At 44.8% G+C, this 18,539-nt stretch overlaps 1 protein-coding gene across 1 annotated transcript in view; it reads right to left on the reverse strand.

The window, feature by feature from the left end:
• Window positions 1-18,539, reverse strand: part of LRRC1 (leucine rich repeat containing 1) — a 119,392-nt gene that overhangs the window by 82,946 nt on the left and 17,907 nt on the right. The window contains exon 5 of the mRNA XM_010848707.1: window positions 1,689-1,806. Within this exon, the coding sequence (XP_010847009.1) occupies window positions 1,689-1,806 (118 nt within the window). The remainder of the gene's footprint in view (window positions 1-1,688; window positions 1,807-18,539) is intronic.

Here is an 18,539-nt window from a genome sequence, read left to right on the forward strand (position 1 = left end):
GGAGGGGGAATGCCGGACCTCAGACGCAGCGGGGGGGGGATGCCGGAGGTCCCCCCGCTGCACAGCAGTGTAAGGGGAGGCTGACTGTGCTCTGCACTGCCGCCCACCCCTGCTGCAGGACAGCCAGTGTCTAGGGCAGCCAGTGACCTGGAGCTGGGGCTAACGGCTGCCTTAGAAAGATGCACTGGGTCAACCAGGCCTCACTCAGTAATGGCCGTCAGATGCGGCCACAAGGGCAGAAGACCACAACAGACAGAGACTGAAGAGGCTGGTGGTGAGACAGCAGGTCAGCGTGGAGGGAGGAACAGACCACCCACAGACAGAAGAGAGGCCGCGAAAGCCCTAGCGTAGTGTCAGGTGTGGGCCCCAGCGCAACACTCAGAACGTCAGCTCCACCCCCATTCTCACCACCAGATCCCTTTTACCTGAGGAGAGCCGACTCCCCTGCAACCAAAGAAGACAAACAAGCCCCCCAAGTAATTTTTTCACTTTCTGTAGTACTTTCAAGGGAAGAAATAATTCTCATGACAAACAAAAGCAGACACTATGACAAGAGCACATGACTTGGCCTAAAGACAGTTTCCAATTACAGGATCTGAGAGGGAGCGGCAATTTAAAAGGTGGGGGTGGGGGGGGAGAGGGGTAAAGCATTGTTTTCTTCTCCACATTTTCAATGAAGTACTGATTATCACTGCTGCCTTATAACAAGGACCCACAGGAAAATACTATATCCAGAGCTGGGGTCTTCTGCAGAGGACACCACACTGAAAGAGCCAGACCTGAGGGTCATTGAGAAGGAACCTACAGAGTCTTGTACGAAAGCAAAACAAAACACAAAGCAGGCGTGCAATAGGTGAGGCAGAACAGACTATCGCTGTTATAAAAAAGAGTACATGTGGGCTTATCCTCAGGACATTAGACCAGAGTCCTCGCAAGAACAGAATGCCACCGCTAAAGACAGGGTCCCTGGGAGCTGCCACTTTACCTTGAGGTAATTAATCAAACATGTTCCAGCAAGCCACGGGACCAGTCTACCCCGGGAATGCTCCAAGGCTACAAGACGCAAGGTGAAACCAGGTACCCATTTAAAAGCGAAAGGTTAAACACGATGTAAACACCCTGTCAGGCCGTTCCATTAAAAGGAGGCAACATCACAATGGAATCTGAAAATCAAAATAAACTCACAAACACGCCACACAAATTCAAGTGGGCAGGCCTACCTAGGGCGCAGTCAGAAATAAATGAGACTGACAGAAATGCCTGAAACGGCAGGCAGGTCCATTCACTGCAGCAGAAAGGCAGGTTCTCAGGGGAGCAGCTGAGGGGCCGGGCCACCGCCAGGAGAGACCAGCCCTTCCCCAAGCAAGGCTCCCACCACAGCAGCCCACAGAGGTCTGGACAAGTGACCACGCTCCCAGCCCTCAGTGTCTCCTCCCATCAAATGAGGGGACAGCTGCCGAGTTCTCAGGCCCCTCTCCACTGCTGTGAATCAGGGTGAACTGACTGGGAGAAAATCAGCACCTAAAATCTGTTTTGTGGCAAACTATTCGATAATGGAAGTAATTTCATCCCAAACATATACATAGCTTTCTTCCTGAACATTCATCCAGCCACATTTACTCAAAATTGCGAACATCAGCATTGGAAGAGACAAACGGACGGTTCACGTGGAACCATTTTCTTCTTACCATTCCGGGACACGTCGAGCTCCACCAGCTGCATGAAGTTGGCTATTTCTGGAGGGAGTCGCTGGATCTCGTTATCGCTCAGTCCAAGCTTTCGTAACTTGACTAGCTGGAAAAATTGCTGAAAGACAAAACAGGTTTATGTAGGTCTCACAGATATTTGCAATGCAAACTTTTTGCCCAATATGAAATGTAAAACAGTATGTCTTCTAGGGTCTTCCCTGGGGGCTCAGTGGTAAAGAATCTGCCTGCCATTGCAGGAGATGCGGGTTTGAGCCCTGATCCAGGAAGATCCCACATGCCGTGGAGCAACAAAGCCCATGCTCCACAACTACTGAGCCTGTGCTTGAGAGCCCGGGAGCCACAAGTACTGAGCCCACACGCCGCAGCTACTGAAGCCTGGGCACCCTAGAGCCCACACTCTGCAACAAGAGAAGCTGCCACAATGAGAAGCCCACGCACCACAGCCAGAAAACAGCCCCCACTTGCCGCAACTAGAGAAAAGCCCGCGCAGCAAATAAAGACCCAGCACAACCAAAGATAAAATAATAAAATGTTTTTAAATGTCTTTTAAAAATTATCAAGGACTGCACCAATGTCACTTTCCTGATCTTAATATTGTACCACAGTCATGCGACGACGTAACCGCTGGGGTAAACGAGGTACACAAGACATTTCTGTGCACAAGCAACACTTATTTCAAAATTAAAAAATTTTCACAATGAACAAGTAACTCAGTAAGAATAGTAATGCCTCCTTCACAGTATCCAGTAGGTGGTCACATTTTCTACTTACAGAAACTGGTATGAAACCTTCTATGTTAAGTAAAGATATTTGAAAATTAGAATAAAATATTTCTTAAACATTTCAAAAGAAATTCCTTGCATCAGAAAATATATAAATATCCCACAAGTGTGTGTAGGAGAAAAGGAAATATTTTTGGTCAATCTAAAAAAGAGCCTGCACTGGATCCTTGCCTTAAACATGGCACATAAGGCAAATGCCTTCTGCCCCACACCCTTTAAAAACTGTACTAAAATAGCATTAAAGGAATTTATAGGGAGATGGACATAGACATAAAAATACAAAATAAAGGGATGAAGACAATTCAAGATGAGAGGGGATGAAAAGCAAACTAGACATGTGACAAAATCCTTGAAGCAAGGAAACAGATGAATAAATGGCAGTGAATAAAAGAGTCAAAACAAAGCTGAACTTTAAGCCTGTGGAGTGAGTAGCCTGTGGAGATTAGGTATAGGTATCTCTGAAGGAAGGGGCTTCCCTGAGAGCTCAGTTGGTAAAGTATCTGCCTGTACTGTAGGAGACCCCGGGTTCGATTCCTGGGTTGGGAAGATCCACCAGAGAAGGGACAGGCTACCTACTCCAGTATTTTCAGGCTTCCTTTGTGGCTCAGCTGGTAAAGAATTCACCTGCAACGTGGGAGACCTTGGTTAAATCCCTGTGTTGGGAAGATCCCCTGGAGACAGGAACAGCTACCCACCCCAGTATTCTGGCCTGGAGAATTCCATGGACTGTATAGTCCACAGGGTCATAAAGAGTCAGACACGACTGAGCGACTTTCACTTTGGATATAAAGACCATTAAGTCCCCACAGCCCCTCCTCTGGCTTGCACAACTAAGCAGGGGACTGGAAATTTCCTCCAGAAGAGCTGACTCTAAGACCAGCTAAAATCAGGGATGAGGCACGCAACCAGAAACAGGGAAGGGGGTCAGAGCCTGCTCCATGAGATCTACTCCCTTCTCCCTGCAGCTGGGCTTCTCAGCAAGAAAACAGACTAACAGACACAGATTATACAAGAGGGAAGCCCCAGGTTATAAGCCCCATTCAGGCACTCAGAGCTTCAGTTCTCTTTTTTAATTCAGGTGCCTGAATCTCATTTAAACAAAGCCAAGGTTCTTCAGACACGGATAAATAAGACGAGGTGAAACAGCCATAAAATAAGAAGAAATAAACCCTAAGAAATTAAAAACTAGTGCAGCATCAAGAATCCAACAAAAGAGATGAAAAATAAAGCTAGAAATCTCCCAGAAGGGACAATAGAAAGACAAAGAGATGGAGAGACAGAATAGGGAAAAAAAAAAGGAAAATTAGAGGATAAGGTTGCGAGGTACTAGATCCAATGAACAGATATGCCAAAGATAGAAACTTACAGACCGCAGAGTATAAGTTTCCAGGTTAAAAAGGCCCACCATGTGGCCAGTTACACGAATGAAACAAAACATATAGGAATACCAAAGAATATGATAAAAGTTCGTAACTCCAGAAATAAGATGATTCTAAAAGCTTCCAGAGGCTGAAGGGTGGAGAGAAGGGGAAGAGGGCAATAACAAAGGATTGGGACTCAGAAATGGCACTGGACTCAACAGCAATCTTGAAAGTAAGAAGGCAACAGAGCAGTGCCTTCAAAATTCCAAGAAAACATTTCCAACCCACTCACATACCCAGCCAGACTATCGATCAGGTATGATGAATGAATAAAAGACATTCTCAGACATACAGGGTCTCAAAAGAGTTATCTTCCTTGCACCTTTCCCAAGAATCCATCAAAATGTGGAAGCAAATCTAAAAGGAGGAAGATCTGAGATTCAGAAACCAGAGAATCAGCCAAACAGAAGGAGACAGAGGCTGAAACAGTGAAGGCATTCCAAGACGGCAGCCAAGCAGCAGGTCCCGAGAGCAGCCAGTTTACACTGAAGAAAATACCAGGGCTCTCAGAGGAGAGCTTGGAAAAAAAAAAAAGACACATGTGAGGGATTATCTGACATGTCTGGAAGTATCAGGAAATTTACTTGGTGACAAATTAGAAAATGAAATAGAGAAAACAAAGCAAGCAAAAAAAGGAAGGAGTTATTAATTCCAGAAAAAAAAATACAGCGTAAAAGAAGATATATAGTCAAAATACAAGATTTGATTATGAACAATATTTATGCAGTCATAATATTTTAATATTTATAAATTGTTAAAAACAAATTTTACATTATGTCAATATTGAGAGGATAGGAAAGAAGCCATAAGTGCTAAAGACTCATCCTCCACAGAAGGAAATCAGTAAACAACTAAATAGTATTGGGTAAAAATCAAACTGTAAAAGTAAGCCATTTAGCAATGTGGAAGCAAATGTTAACAGAAATCCCAGAGCTGGGGGTTCTCAAAAGCAAGACACTGGAGTGGCGGAGGGGAGGACAAGAGATTTATGGGATTTTTAAAAAATTATTTGCATATATTACCTTGCTAAAAATAGAAATTGAATTTACAAAAGAAAACATCTCCACCAAGACAACAGGGTACTCCAAATGATAGCTGTGAAGGCTGCCAACATTTAATAAGCTTCGTCAGTTTTTCCCTTTAGTAAAAGGGATTGTAACTTACATAATCAAAAAGAAGGCATCATCTTTTGGAAATCAATGGGGCAATACAAAACATAAAAAGTTTTCAAGTCCACTGACATCGTAACAACACTTTTGGGCATCTGTTCTAGTAACATAATTGAAAATAAGAAAAAGCAGCTATGGTACACAGTATGTTTCTGCATTCTTATCACTAGAAATGAAAAGCATATCAAATAAGAGAAATGACTAGCATGTTATTAAGAACTCAATATTAAGCAACCAAAGATTACTATAAACACCAGAGAACTTTAAAGAGATTGACGATGCAAATATAATTTTAAAAGAAGACAAAATAGCAGGTACACTATGGAAAAGCACATGTACCTGTTGAGAAGAGAACATAGCGGGGAAAGTTACGCCAAGAGACAAGGGAAATGCATGAACAATTTTATTTTTTAACAAAAAAGATACTTTAATATGAACTACGAATCTCATCAAATGAATGCTACCAATCAGCTATATATAATAATGAGCATGCTCAACAAAAGGACTAATCCTTTCGAGTTCTTCAATCATAGGGCTGAAATTTAATTTCTTAAGGAAAGATTTGGAAATTTCTTTATGTGGGTTATACTAAAGCATTAGCTGACACAAAAGCCATTCAAAAGAGTCACATTTGAATAACAGAGCTTATGCCAGTTGTTCAAAAGAGTCTGACAGTTTCATAATGCATCGATGTGCTTACTCAGGCATGAAAAGCTCACTTTGTTTTCCAGGAAAGCTACAGCTCAAAGGCCATCACCTAATCCATACATTCGAGGACCGTTCAGAAATAATACAAGAAACCAAGTCAACCAGGGACTTAAATCATCAGTGGATAATAAGCTAGTTTTATGCCTGTGGAAATGACAAGCTTCGAATCCCAATGTTCAACAGAAATTCCTAATCCTAACTTTAAATCCTAATTTCAAGCAAGCAAATTTAAGTTGTTTTGCATGTTAAAAACATCCTCAAAAAGGACCTGTCACAAATACTACTTTATTCAACTGGGGACACACAGACCAGATAGAGAAACAGCCCTATCCAACAGCATCCCACAATGAAAACAGCGATTCCTCAATCCTTCCCTCATTATCCTGAGGGGACCCTAATTTGGCATTCAAATGCTTTAAATCAACTACAATCTGTAAGAGAGACACAATATCACTAAGACTGCTTAAATCTTCAAGTGTTGCACTTGCAGACAGTCACGGAGGAAAACTCCAAAACTGTATAAACCCTTCTGCCTTCTCTGGGATGAGCCAGGGCCCACAGGAACAATTCCCACGGCAGTCTTGGCAGGGCGCCTGGGCAGGGCGATCGCGTGACGGGGCACACAGACACCATTCTTCAACCGCACCATGTTGATTACAGCGCCCTGGCCCACACCGAGCACATTCTGTACAGTTACATGCAAAGAAACCCAAATTGCCTTAGCCTGCGTTGCCGCACCACAGTCTTCTTATAGCCACCATTGTTTTTAGTAGATACAGAGTCTTTAATTTGGTTGAACAGAATGTTTCTTTTTCCCATTCTCCATTTCTAACGAGATTCTTTTCCCTTCTCTTGATAAAGTGTTAGTTCCTCTCCCTTCTTAGGAAATCTGAGTCTTAAGAGAGTTGCGTCCTTTGCTATCACCATATGGCCAAGGATCAACGGTCTCCCCAAACTTCCCCATAAGGTGGGGAAAAGATGAACCATTGTTGCAGACTCACCTGGGGAGGACAGCATAAAGAATGGGATTAACCTCCTGAAAAGCTGTCTGACTCTGAGCTGTCAGGACACCAGATGAACTCACAGACTTCCTTCTGGGCAGCTTCTAGCCCTTCAGCTGTGATTCCCTGGTGGCTCAGGTGGTAAACAATCTGCCTGCAATGTGGGAGACCTGGGTTCGATCCCTGGATCGGGAAGATCCCCTGGAGAAGGAAATGGCAACCCACTCCAGTATTCTTGCCTGGAGAATCCCATGGACAGAGGAGCCTGTTGGTCTACAGTCCATGCGGTCGCGAAGAGCTGAGCACGACTGAGTGACTGCTTTCACTTTTCAACCCCTCAACTAAACGCTGACCCCTTCCCACCCTACCTAAGTCTCATCACATCCCTGTCCCCAAAGACCTGAACTGCCTTTGTGGTCAACCAGCTTGGCAAAGATATTGTAAACCAGTGGTTCTAATCTCCAGGTGAGAATAATCATGTTACAGTATCTATCATTTTTATCACCTGGCCATGTTCTTCACTATGAGACTTATAAAAAGTGATCATGACTTTGTTACCCAGATAAATTCTTCTAGGTATGTACTTTGCATACTTGTTTAAAAAAAAAATTCACATATTATTCTAGTATATTTTGTATATTTGAATGTGCTTGACAGAATTATTCATAATTGCCCAAAACTGTAAATAACCCAAATACCCATCAATAGTACATCTGACAGAAATATATTCTTACAATGAAATTTTTCATGGCAATGAAAATGAACACTTGCTCTTGCAGTACAGAGAAATCTAGAAATAATATTCAGCAAATAAAATCAGACACCAAAGAAGGCACACTATATTACTCCGTTTATATAATGTAGAAAAATCACCAAAACTAAACGTCTTTGTTTAGAGATGCATACAGAGGTGGTAAAAACTATTTTTGAAAAAGGCAAAGAGGTGATCAGTATTCAATCAAGTTAGCGGCTTCTTCCAGTTGTGAGGGAAACATGATCAGGAAGGGCATGAGATGGGCTTCAGGAGTCCTGCCAATTCTAAACCTTCTAACCTGACTGCTAGTCACAGGTTTTCATTTTATAATTTGTTGTGAGCTGTATATTTATGCTTTTGTGCACTATTAATATGTGTGTTTTATTTCACAATAAGAGAAGTTTTAAAAGTTTTAAACTACTGACTAATCAGAAAGAAAAACACCAATTAGGACCAATGACATCAAATGCCTCACCCTGACAGAGGTGATGGTAATGAAAAGCAATGGCATCACGTCTGCAGGAGGAGAAACAAAAAGGCCAACAGCAACCAAAACAACAACGTTAGAATGACCACGCTGCAGCCATTAACCGTCACCCTTTATTTACTGTGGGATTCTCTGTGCTCAGCAGTGAGCCAAGGACTCCACTCAGGTCATACTCTGTAGTCATCTCAACATCGCTACAGAGCTAACATCTATGTAGAACGGTCACTGCTGCACAACAAACCATCTCAAACTCAGTGACTCAAAAGCAACACGATTTCTTGAAATTTCTCACATTTCTGTGGGCCTGCTGTTTTCGCTTGAGCTCACTCATGCAGCTTCACTCAGCGAGCGGGTCAGAGGCGCAGGAAGACCACCCCAGCCTCAGCTCATGGTTTGCTACTTGTGCCAACACCCAGCGGGAGCTCCTCTGCTCTCCACAGGCCTCGTTCCTTTGCCATATGATCCAGCGGCTCTCAGACCAGCCTTCAAAAGGGGCAAAGAGTCCGGGAGGACTCTCAGAGCCGAAACCTTGAAATCTGCACCATGTCACTTCTGCCATAGTGAGGGGAATGGGGAAATAAGTCTCCACTGGTAGATGGAAAGAGCAGCAAAAATCACACTGAAAAGAGGCTTGGAAGGGGTAAAATCTGGTAGATTAAATGGTCTACTATAAAATGAGGTAGGGGCCTCAGAGGTACCACAGAAGACCACGTATAAAAACCAGACAGACTATTCTATAAAACTCTATGATTCACCACAGAGTAACGATTTTTCCAAAGGAAACCTAAACAAAAAATGTAATAATATACTGGATAAACTTTGGTTAAGACATGACTTTTAACACACAAGAAAGTTAAAGGGAAAAGACTCAAGAAATATTCACAGAAGAATAAAAAGATCCATTAGCTAAAGCAGAGAATTCACAGGATCATATCTCACATCCAGAATTTGAATTTGAAAGGGTTTCAGCAAACACTCAAAAATAAGAACTGCTGATGAAACAAGTGTTAACAAGATACTTTTTCTACGGTGTTTTGGTAAAGAGGTGTGGAATGGGAATGTCCCCAGGGGAATCACATGACTTCCCTGGTCCTCTGTTTCTGTAAAAAATAAGCATTAAATGATCGAAGGGCTCTTTTTAGTTCTAAAAACGTTAGAACTGCATTTCAAAATACCTTCAATGTACCATAAAAACATAACAATCCTATTAGCCCACAATATAACAAGCATGCACTTAAAAATGAATAAAATTACAGAAAGTAGATTAGCGGTTGCCTAGGAAACGAGAGATCCAACCAGTCCATTCTGAAGGAGATCAGCCCTGGGTGTTCTTTGGAAGGAATGATGCTAAAGCTGAAACTCCAGTACTTTGGCCACCTCATGTAAAGAGTTGACTCATTGAAAAAGACTCTGATGCTGGGAGGGATTGGGGGCAGGAGAAGGGGACGACAGAGGATGAGATGTCTGGATGGCATCACCGACTCAATGGACATGAGTTTGGGTGGACTCCAGGAGTTGGTGATGGACAGGGAGGCCCGGCGTGCTGCGGTTCATGGGGTCACAAAGAGTCAGACATGACTGAGCGACTGAACTGAACTGAGGCTAGATATACACACTTTTTTATTTAAGTGAAGTGTGGTTGATTTACAATGTTGTGTCAATTCCTCATGTACGGCAAAATGACTCAGTTACACACATACATTCATGTTCTTTTTCGGATTAGTTTCCATTCTAGTTATTTATTAAAAGATTCTGAATATAGTTCCCAGCGCTAAACAGGAGGTCTCTGTTGTTTATCTAGTTTCTGTAGTTTGTATCTGCTAATCCCAAACTCCTAATCTGTGCCTCCTCACCACCCTACTTTCTCTGTTAGTAACTGTACATTTGTGTTGTGTATGTGAGTCTGTTTTTGTTATATAAATCAAGTTCAACTGTCTCGTCCTCTTAGATTTCACATATAAGAGACACCATGTCTCTTTCTCTGTCTGACTTCACTTCTGTGATCTCTAGGTCAGTCCATGCTGTTATAGTGGCATTATTTCCGTTTTTATGGCTGCGTACTATGCCACTTTATACACGCACCACACCTCCTTTATCCAGTCATCTGTAGATGGGCATTTAGGTTGTTCCATGTCTTGGCTATTGTAAGAAGTGCTGCTGTGACCATGGGGGTGCGTGTATCTTTTCAAATTAGAGTTTTCCTGGACATTTTTATTTCACTGGGCTTCCCAGGTGGCTCAGAGGTAAAGAATTTGCCTGCCAATGCAGGACCCACAGCAGATGCAGGCTCAATCCCTGGGTCAGGAAGATCCCATGGAGAAGGAAAGGGTAACCTACTCCAGTATTCCTGCCAAGAGAATCCCATGGACAGAGGAGCCTGGAGGCCTGCAGTCCATGGGGTCGCAGAGGGCTGAGCAGCTGCGCACTTGGTTTAACTGCATTGCTACACGTGCCATCGAGGGAAAGCTTTTCATCTCCAGTTCACTGATGAGGAAACAGATTTTGGCAACACTGCACAGCTCCCAGATGCCACTACCACTTAATAACATTCTTTCAGGAAAATTCCAAGGCACAGCCACGTTGGAGAATCACAGGATAATAAATTCTCAGGTAACCGGCAAACAAAAAACATCTGTGAAGCTATATTTTAACGAGCAAAGTGAAACAAAGTCCCGGGAAGTGGGAACCAGGGCTAGGTCGCACTACAATGCTGCCAGTGCTGTGGGGAAAGAAAAGAACACGCTGAGGGGCCCGCATGGCAGTCCAGGCGCAGAGACCAGGTGTGAAGGGGAAGAAGTCCAGGCAGATAAGAGAGTATCTTCTGGAGGCACTTGGTCCTGGAAGGCTAACTCCAGATAAAGCCTAAGGCCAGGGGAAAGGCTGAAAGACAGGAAACCAGTACACAGAACTAGGACCAGTTCAGTTCAGTCGCTCGGTCCTGTCTGACTCTTTGCGACCCCATGGACTGCAGCACGCCAGGCCTCCCTGTCCATCACCAACTCCCAGTGCTTGTTCAAACTCATGTCCATCGAGCCGGTGATGCCATCCAACCATCTCGTCCCGTCGTCCCCTTCTCCTCCCGCCTTCGTACAAGTCTACAATACGTCAGAGCAAAAGGGACATGTCCATAAAGAAAAAGCTTGGTCTACTTTTGGAGGCAAAGGAGGAAACATCCCCCGCAGCAGGGCAGCCCTGGCAGATTTCAAAAAAGACTTCCCACACTGTTCAACTGGCAATTCGAACTCTCTGAATGATTTTCAGATAGACATACGATGAAATTCAAAGGAGAGTCAAGAATTTAGAACGCTGATTCACAAAATGGGAAGCTGATGTCCACATCCCACTGTCTGGACAGTGCACAGATGATAAACATGAAATGACATAAAAGGTTCAGTCCCTCCAATAACACTAGCTGCCCTCTCTATAATGGGAAGCGGGAGAAACCTATTTCCCTGCTCACTGATTCGTCCATAAGACAAATAAGTGGAACAGACCACAGAAAAAAGTCTCCTGTTCTAAAACACAATGTTTTAATCAGTTCCTGACTGAGCAGCACAGGTCCACGTTCTTCAGGCAACAAAGAAAAGAATGCATGTTCTTCTCCTTGAGTGGCCCCAGAAGGTCACAGGCAAATCAAAGTTCAGACAAGCAAACGAGCTTCCCACTAAGAGCTGGCATGTGTAAGTGAGTGCTTACAACAAAGGTGTTTACTCTGCTTGGAATATTTCTCTTTCCAATTTTTCTGTCTCTGGTCTCTACTAACCATTTTACCCTCTCTTATTTGATAACAAATTTTCACAGTTTCATGGTGCTTTCATTACATTATCAAGCTGGCGTCATGAGTGAACAATAAGAAGGATACGAATGCTTCAAGGGTGCTGCTGCTGCTAAGTCGCTTCAGTCGTGTCCGACTCTGTGCGACCCCATAGACGGCAGCCCACCAGGCTCCCCCATCCCTGGGATTCTCCAGGCAAGAACACTGGAGTGGGTTGCCATTTCCTTCTCCAATGCATGAAAGTGAAAAGTGAAAGTGAAGTCGCTCAGTCATGTCTGACTCTTAGCGACCCAATGGACTGCAGCCCACCAGGCTCCTCTGTCCATGGGATTTTCCAGGCAAGAGTACTGCAGTGGGGTGCCATTGCCTTCTCCACTCAAGGGTGCACCCTCAGTAATTAAAATAGCTCAGGTGTGAATCACTGTGAGAATCATAAAACCAGGAATGCTTCATTTATGGTGCTATGATCAGAAGTCTGTGGATGAGGATGGGAGAGGTACTGGCAACGGTTTGGAGACGAGAAACATTCAGTGAAAGTACGAGGTTCTCCTGTGCCGAGAACCTGAGTGAGGGGAAAGCCGTGAGCACTGGTGGGCAGGCTGGTGGCACAGAGAGAAGAGAGACAGATGTGGACTGAGCAGGAGAGGCCCAGAGTGGGAGGATCGGATATCACAGCAAGAAAGAGATGTCAACCTGAAACCTAGCAAAGGGGAAGGATTAAATACAGGCTGGTCAAGTAATAAGTTACTGCATGACCACTAAAAATGTTTCTAGAGAATCTTTAATAATATGGTAAATCCGTGTGTTCTAGGATTATGAAAAAAATGCAAAAGTATATAAAGAGTATAATGCCTGTTATGCCAGAAGAGTAATGCTGGGACTTACTTGGCGGCACAGCGGGATGAGAATCTGCCTGCCAACGCAGGGGACGTGGGTTCGATCCCTGGTCGGGGAAGACTCCACACACCAAGGAGCAGCGAAGCCTGTGGACCGCCACTGCCGAGCCCACGAGCTGGGGCCGGCAAGCCGCAGCTACTGAGCTCAAGCGCTGCAACCGCCGAAGCTGGCGCACCCGGAGCTTGCTCCACAGCAAGAAAAGTCACTGCCGTGAAAGGCTCCACAATGAGGAGCAGCCTCTGCTCGCCCCAATTAGAGACAGCACACACGGAGCCACAAGGACCCAACGCAGCCAAAAATAAACAACCAATTTTTTTAATGCAATACTAATTTCAGGGGAAAAAAACTACTTTAAAAAGTTAAATCTGAGAAAAAATAATTTTAATTCAATGAATAAGGATCACTTGGCTGTGGGGTACCGATGTTTTGTACCATAAAAATCCAAAGCCTATTTATCTGAAGGAAGAGTTGATTTTCCTTTAAACTTGAACTGACTTCAAGCAAAACTTGAAGGGAAGGCGCTAAGACCAGCTTACGCACCAAAAAACAGCTCTTCCAACAAGAAGTCAAACAGATAAGCAATTCAGATTATTAAAGTGGTCTCATATTTTGACACAGGATTTTGAATGAGGTTGAATTTTTCACACATTGTACTCAGGAAGGCATTACGTGACTCAAGTGGAATAAAATCCTGTTTGGGGGACGTTTTGTCTTGGATTCAATACAATTCTTCCAAGCTAACAACAGGAGCAGGCACTACACGGAACCCACGCACAGGGTTCTCAAGTGGAGGAAAAGACGTCAACAGACACAGTCCTTACTCTCAGGACACGCCCAGGAGTTGACACAGATAGTAGTTAAAACACAAGGGGGAAAGTGGAATAAGTGAGGCTCAAAATACTGTGAAAGGATAATAAATGTCTTATCTTTAGCTACACCTGATACGCTTCTTTAGGTTAAATAAAAAAATCAGGCTATTTCATGGTCAATCACGCCATACCAGTAAGATCAGTTTCCAATGAGACACCACTTAAGAATGGGTTATTCAGAAAAACGATTAGGAAAACTTCCTAAATTTTCTCAAGAAATATATCAACATTTGGATCAATGCTCTGCGTTCTTCCAGGCTCAATTAAGAAAAGATACAGGCAACGCTAATGAATGCCCATCCTGGATGAACAGAATTCTGCCAACTGCCAACTCGCTGATGTTTTCCACCTCCTGAAGTAATAAACTGAGAGCACCCCAGCCAAGGGTTGATCTTTCTGGATAGCAAGCAAGAACTGGAGGAATCCGGTCACTGATGAATTAATAACACACTATTAACTCTGAGTTACCAGTTCACAGTCACTCAAAACTCTGGGGAAGAGTCTCTTTTGCTAACCACAAAGCTCATCAATACCTCTGTGGCTTGATATCTTTAGAATAATGACAGGCCTAATTTGTGAGCCTTCTTCTATATAATCTGAACGAATCAGACTGTATTGCATCATTTCCCCTGAATATCCAGCAGCGGTCCCAGTGAAATCACAGCACCAACTCCACGGTGTCCCAAACCAGCCCGGGTCCCGAGGCGGAGGAAGTGTCCATTAGAGAAACCTCACAAAGACTCCAAGCCCTTCCACATGGGAACTTTTATTTGGAGATACTTCACTGTGAAATCAGTCATTGTGTGACTTTTTGTTACAACAGGCGCAAAATATAATTGTTCACATGAATGTCAGTATAAAACCATGTCTTGGATTTGAGACGTGTGAGGGTCAGCACAGCACATCCTGGGCTACTGGGAACTACTTGCTGAGTGCCCTTCATGCCATGCTGACCTTCAACTGAGAAAGGGAGCCCTTGGTTTGGTCTCTGGTTAGCAGGAAAGCCTGTGTTTGATCCGATGTTGACAAGGGGTTGAGGGGGCTGTTGGGATACCCAAAGGAGGAGATGCACTGAAAAAGTGCATAGAAAATTTGATTACACAGGAGGAATTTTTAAATGTCCATCAATGTGACTGGAAATAAATCAAAACAGAAGAATGGTCCCTAACCTTCTAAGGTGACACGTAACGGCAGTTTCAGTGCACACTGCTGCTGCTGCTGCTGCTGCTGTTGTGTCCGACTCTGTGCAACCCCATAGACGGCAGCCCACCAGGCTTCCCCTTCCCCGGGATTCTCCAGGCAAGAACACTGGAGTGGGTTGCCATTTCCTTCTCCAATGCATGAAAGTGAAAAGTGAAAGTGAAGTCGCTCAGTAGTGCACAACTCTTCGCGACCCCATGGACTACAGCCCACCAGGCTCCTCCATCCATGGGATTTTCCAGGCAAGAGTACACTAATTATAAGTAAAGAGGTAAGAAAAGGACTTTGTCTCTTATCCTCAAAAACACTGGAGATGATCACACTGTTGTAAGCCACTATCGAGAGATTTCTGGGGTGGTGGGGGGAACCAGTGAATTTGACAGACGCCCAGAATCCATGTTTTACAAGCTGCTGCAGGGCTCACCCCTGCAAACATTTTCTAATATATTCTAAATACACAGGAGCTATTAACATGTACTTTAGCATGTCTGTAATCACAATTCAAGACTAAAATTTCATAATTCAGGAACTTCAGTATAAGCGTCTCGCTCTACCTAGATAGGTTCAGGTTCCCAAGTGCGTCTAGCTCCTGTGAGAGCGGCCTGGTGCCTTCAAAGGAGATCCTCTCTTGTGTTCAAACTTCTCACACACATTAAATGCACTCTGCTTCCTACTGGCTGCCCCGACAGCTAAGTGAGAAGCAAGATGGAAAAAACCAAGAGCAGATTCCCTAGCAACTCCCAAACAGTTACGAAAAAACACGATGGAGCTCCTGCCCATCCCCGCGTTTCAGCACCACAAACTGAACAGATACTAAATTCCAGTGTTAATCCAGATGAAGAACCACAAACACAAGACCTAATTTTGAAAACTTTCTGAATCGCCCTACCCCAGAAAACACTCGGCCCACGGTCTCCATCTAAGTAAACGCTTTGTGTGGGGAGAGGGCAGGCAGAGCCCTCTCCCAGCCACTTCTTCAGGCTGTGCTTTACAACATGCTTTAGATTTCATTTCTACTGTTTGCCAGCAACCTTGGTCAGAGGCCACGCGATGTGCCTGGCACTGGCCCAACCTCGGGACATACAGCGGGGCTAGGGGTACCCAGGCCCCCCACCACCACCACCCACTCCATTCACTCGGCCCAACAGTTAAGGACTTGGTTCTTCTGTTGCCACCAAGCTCTGCAGAGAGGTCCTAGCAAACTTCTCACGCTGCCAACCAGTCATCTCTGCAGGATAAGAGTTTACTCAGTGCCATCACCTCACGAGTTGGCAGAGTCGAAAACCTTCCATTGCAGCCTGTGACCAAAAAGAACATTCAAGAAACAGGGAACTCATGAATGTATCCCAGAGTGAAGCAGGAGAGGCAGCTGCCTTCCTTCAGCTCCTGGACCCCTGGAAACAAGCAAGAGCTTCCAGGTGGCCTGCTGTAACGGTGAGGACTAGCCCCCGTAAGTTCCTGGGGCTATTTTCTGTGGTAGTTTCGGGGTTCCAGTAGGTTCTGTGCTATCACTTCCCCAGACTCCAACTCCCAGCCCAGAGTCCAGCTTTTCACCCAGGTGCGTCTAATAAAAGGACACCAGGTCATCCCTTCACGCCTGCCGTGGGGTCCCCTCAGCACCATCCATCCATTCTATCTGCACCAATGGAATCTGAGCCCGACCCGGCATCACCGTCTTTCTGGAAAGCACCTTCCGCAGCACTACTGACTACTGGCTGGCTACTCACTGATCATTTCTTTTAAGGTCAATCCTCTCTTATGCATAGGTCCAAGTGATTTAAAATTAAAATGGTACATGATCAGAGTGGATTTTGAAAGTCTAATTTCAAAAACTTCAAAACTACTTTTCACAAAAGTAACTCTAAACTAAATAAGAAATGCCCCTAAGTTGCCAGGTAGCAGGCTGGGGGCTCTATAAACATTGCCTCACTGGATCTTAAAAACCACCCTAAGCCCAGCAGCTACCAGGAGTTCACAAATCATGAAAGTGCAGCACAGGGCGGCAGCACACCTTTACACAGGCGTCAGCGGCAGGGCCCAAACGCAGGTCCAAAGTCCCCACCTGTCTGCTATGATAAACAGAGGGTCAAGAAGCACTGTGGGGCCCCAAGTCTGCAGAGCTGGCTCCCCAAGCTACTGGCTGTCTGTGTGACCTCAGGCAAGCTGCTTAGCCTCCCTGTACCCCGGTATCTCCACCTGTAAAGGGTCATAACAGCACCCATCCCTCACTGAGGCGCAGTGACAATCATATGAGCAAGTCCAGGTCAAGTACATAGAACAGTGCCGGCCTAGGAGAGACGTTTGACAATGTTAGCTGTGATTATCACTACTGTCCCTCCTCCAGGTCAAGTACACAGAACAGTGCTGGCCTAGGAGAGACGTTTGACAATGTTAGCTGTGATTATCACTACTGTCCCTCCTCCAGGTCAAGTACACAGAACAGTGCTGGCCTAGGAGAGACGTTTGACAATGTTAGCTGTGATTATCACTACTGTCCCTCCTCCAGGTCAAGTACACAGAACAGTGCTGGCCTAGGAGAGACGTTTGACAATGTTAGCTGTGATTATCACTACTGTCCCTCCTCCAGGTCAAGTACACAGAACAGTGCTGGCCTAGGAGAGACGTTTGACAATGTTAGCTGTGATTATCACTACTGTCCCTCCTCCAGGTCAAGTACACAGAACAGTGCTGGCCTAGGAGAGACGTTTGACAATGTTAGCTGTGATTATCACTACTGTCCCTCCTCCAGGTCAAGTACACAGAACAGTGCTGGCCTAGGAGAGACGTTTGACAATGTTAGCTGTGATTATCACTACTGTCCCTCCATAAAACACCCCCTCCTGACCAGGGTGAAGCTCAGAGGCAGATCGTTTCCTCCGGCCAGCATGGTAGCCGCACACTGACAGGGACGGGGTGTCGTCCAAGCAGGGTCCCCACCCAGAGGTCGAGGGGCTCTCGCATCAGAAGGCTTTGCAGTGCAATAAATTCAGATGGACTACATACTGCTGCAGTACTTTATAAACTGAAGCCAGTCATAAGCAAGGTCCCCCGTAAAGGAGCAGCATGTTTTAAAGAGGAAAGAAGGCATGACCTTTGTAAATCTACCACTCAAAAGTCAATAACTAAACTTTGTTTTGTGACCTTCTGGTCTTTTTTAAAAAAACTGCAGTAATATATAAACATAAATGTATCCATTTAACTGTTTTAAACTATACAGTTATGTGGTGTTGGTTGTACTCACAGTGCTGTGCAACCACTTCTATTTCCAGAACTTTCTCATTATCCCAACCAGACTCTGCACCCAGTAAACAATAACTCCCCAAACCTCCCTTTCTCCAGCCCTTGGAAACCACTGATCTGCTTCCTGTTTCTATGGATTTGCCTTTTATGGACATTTCATATAAATTGAATCATCAGATCAGATCACATCAGTTGCTCAGTCGTGTCCAACTCTGCGATCCCATGAATCGCAGCACGCCAGGCCTCCCCGTCCATCACCAACTCCCAGAGTTCACTCAGACTCATGTCCATTGAGTCAGTGATGCCACACAGCCATCTCATCCTCTGTCGTCCCCTTCTCCTCTTGCCCCCAATCCCTCCCAGCATCAGAGTCTTTTCCAATGAGTCAACTCTTCGAATCAGGTGGCCAAAGTACTGGAGTTTCAGCTTTAGCATCATTCCTTCCAAAGAAATCCCAGGGCTGATCTCCTTCACAATGGACTGGTTGGATCTCCTTGCAGTCCAAGGGACTCTCAAGAGTCTTCTCC

Source organism: Bison bison, unplaced genomic scaffold (genome assembly GCF_000754665.1).
Source record: "Bison bison bison isolate TAMUID 2011002044 unplaced genomic scaffold, Bison_UMD1.0 scf7180017864270, whole genome shotgun sequence".
NCBI classification, from domain to species: Eukaryota; Metazoa; Chordata; class Mammalia; order Artiodactyla; family Bovidae; genus Bison; species Bison bison.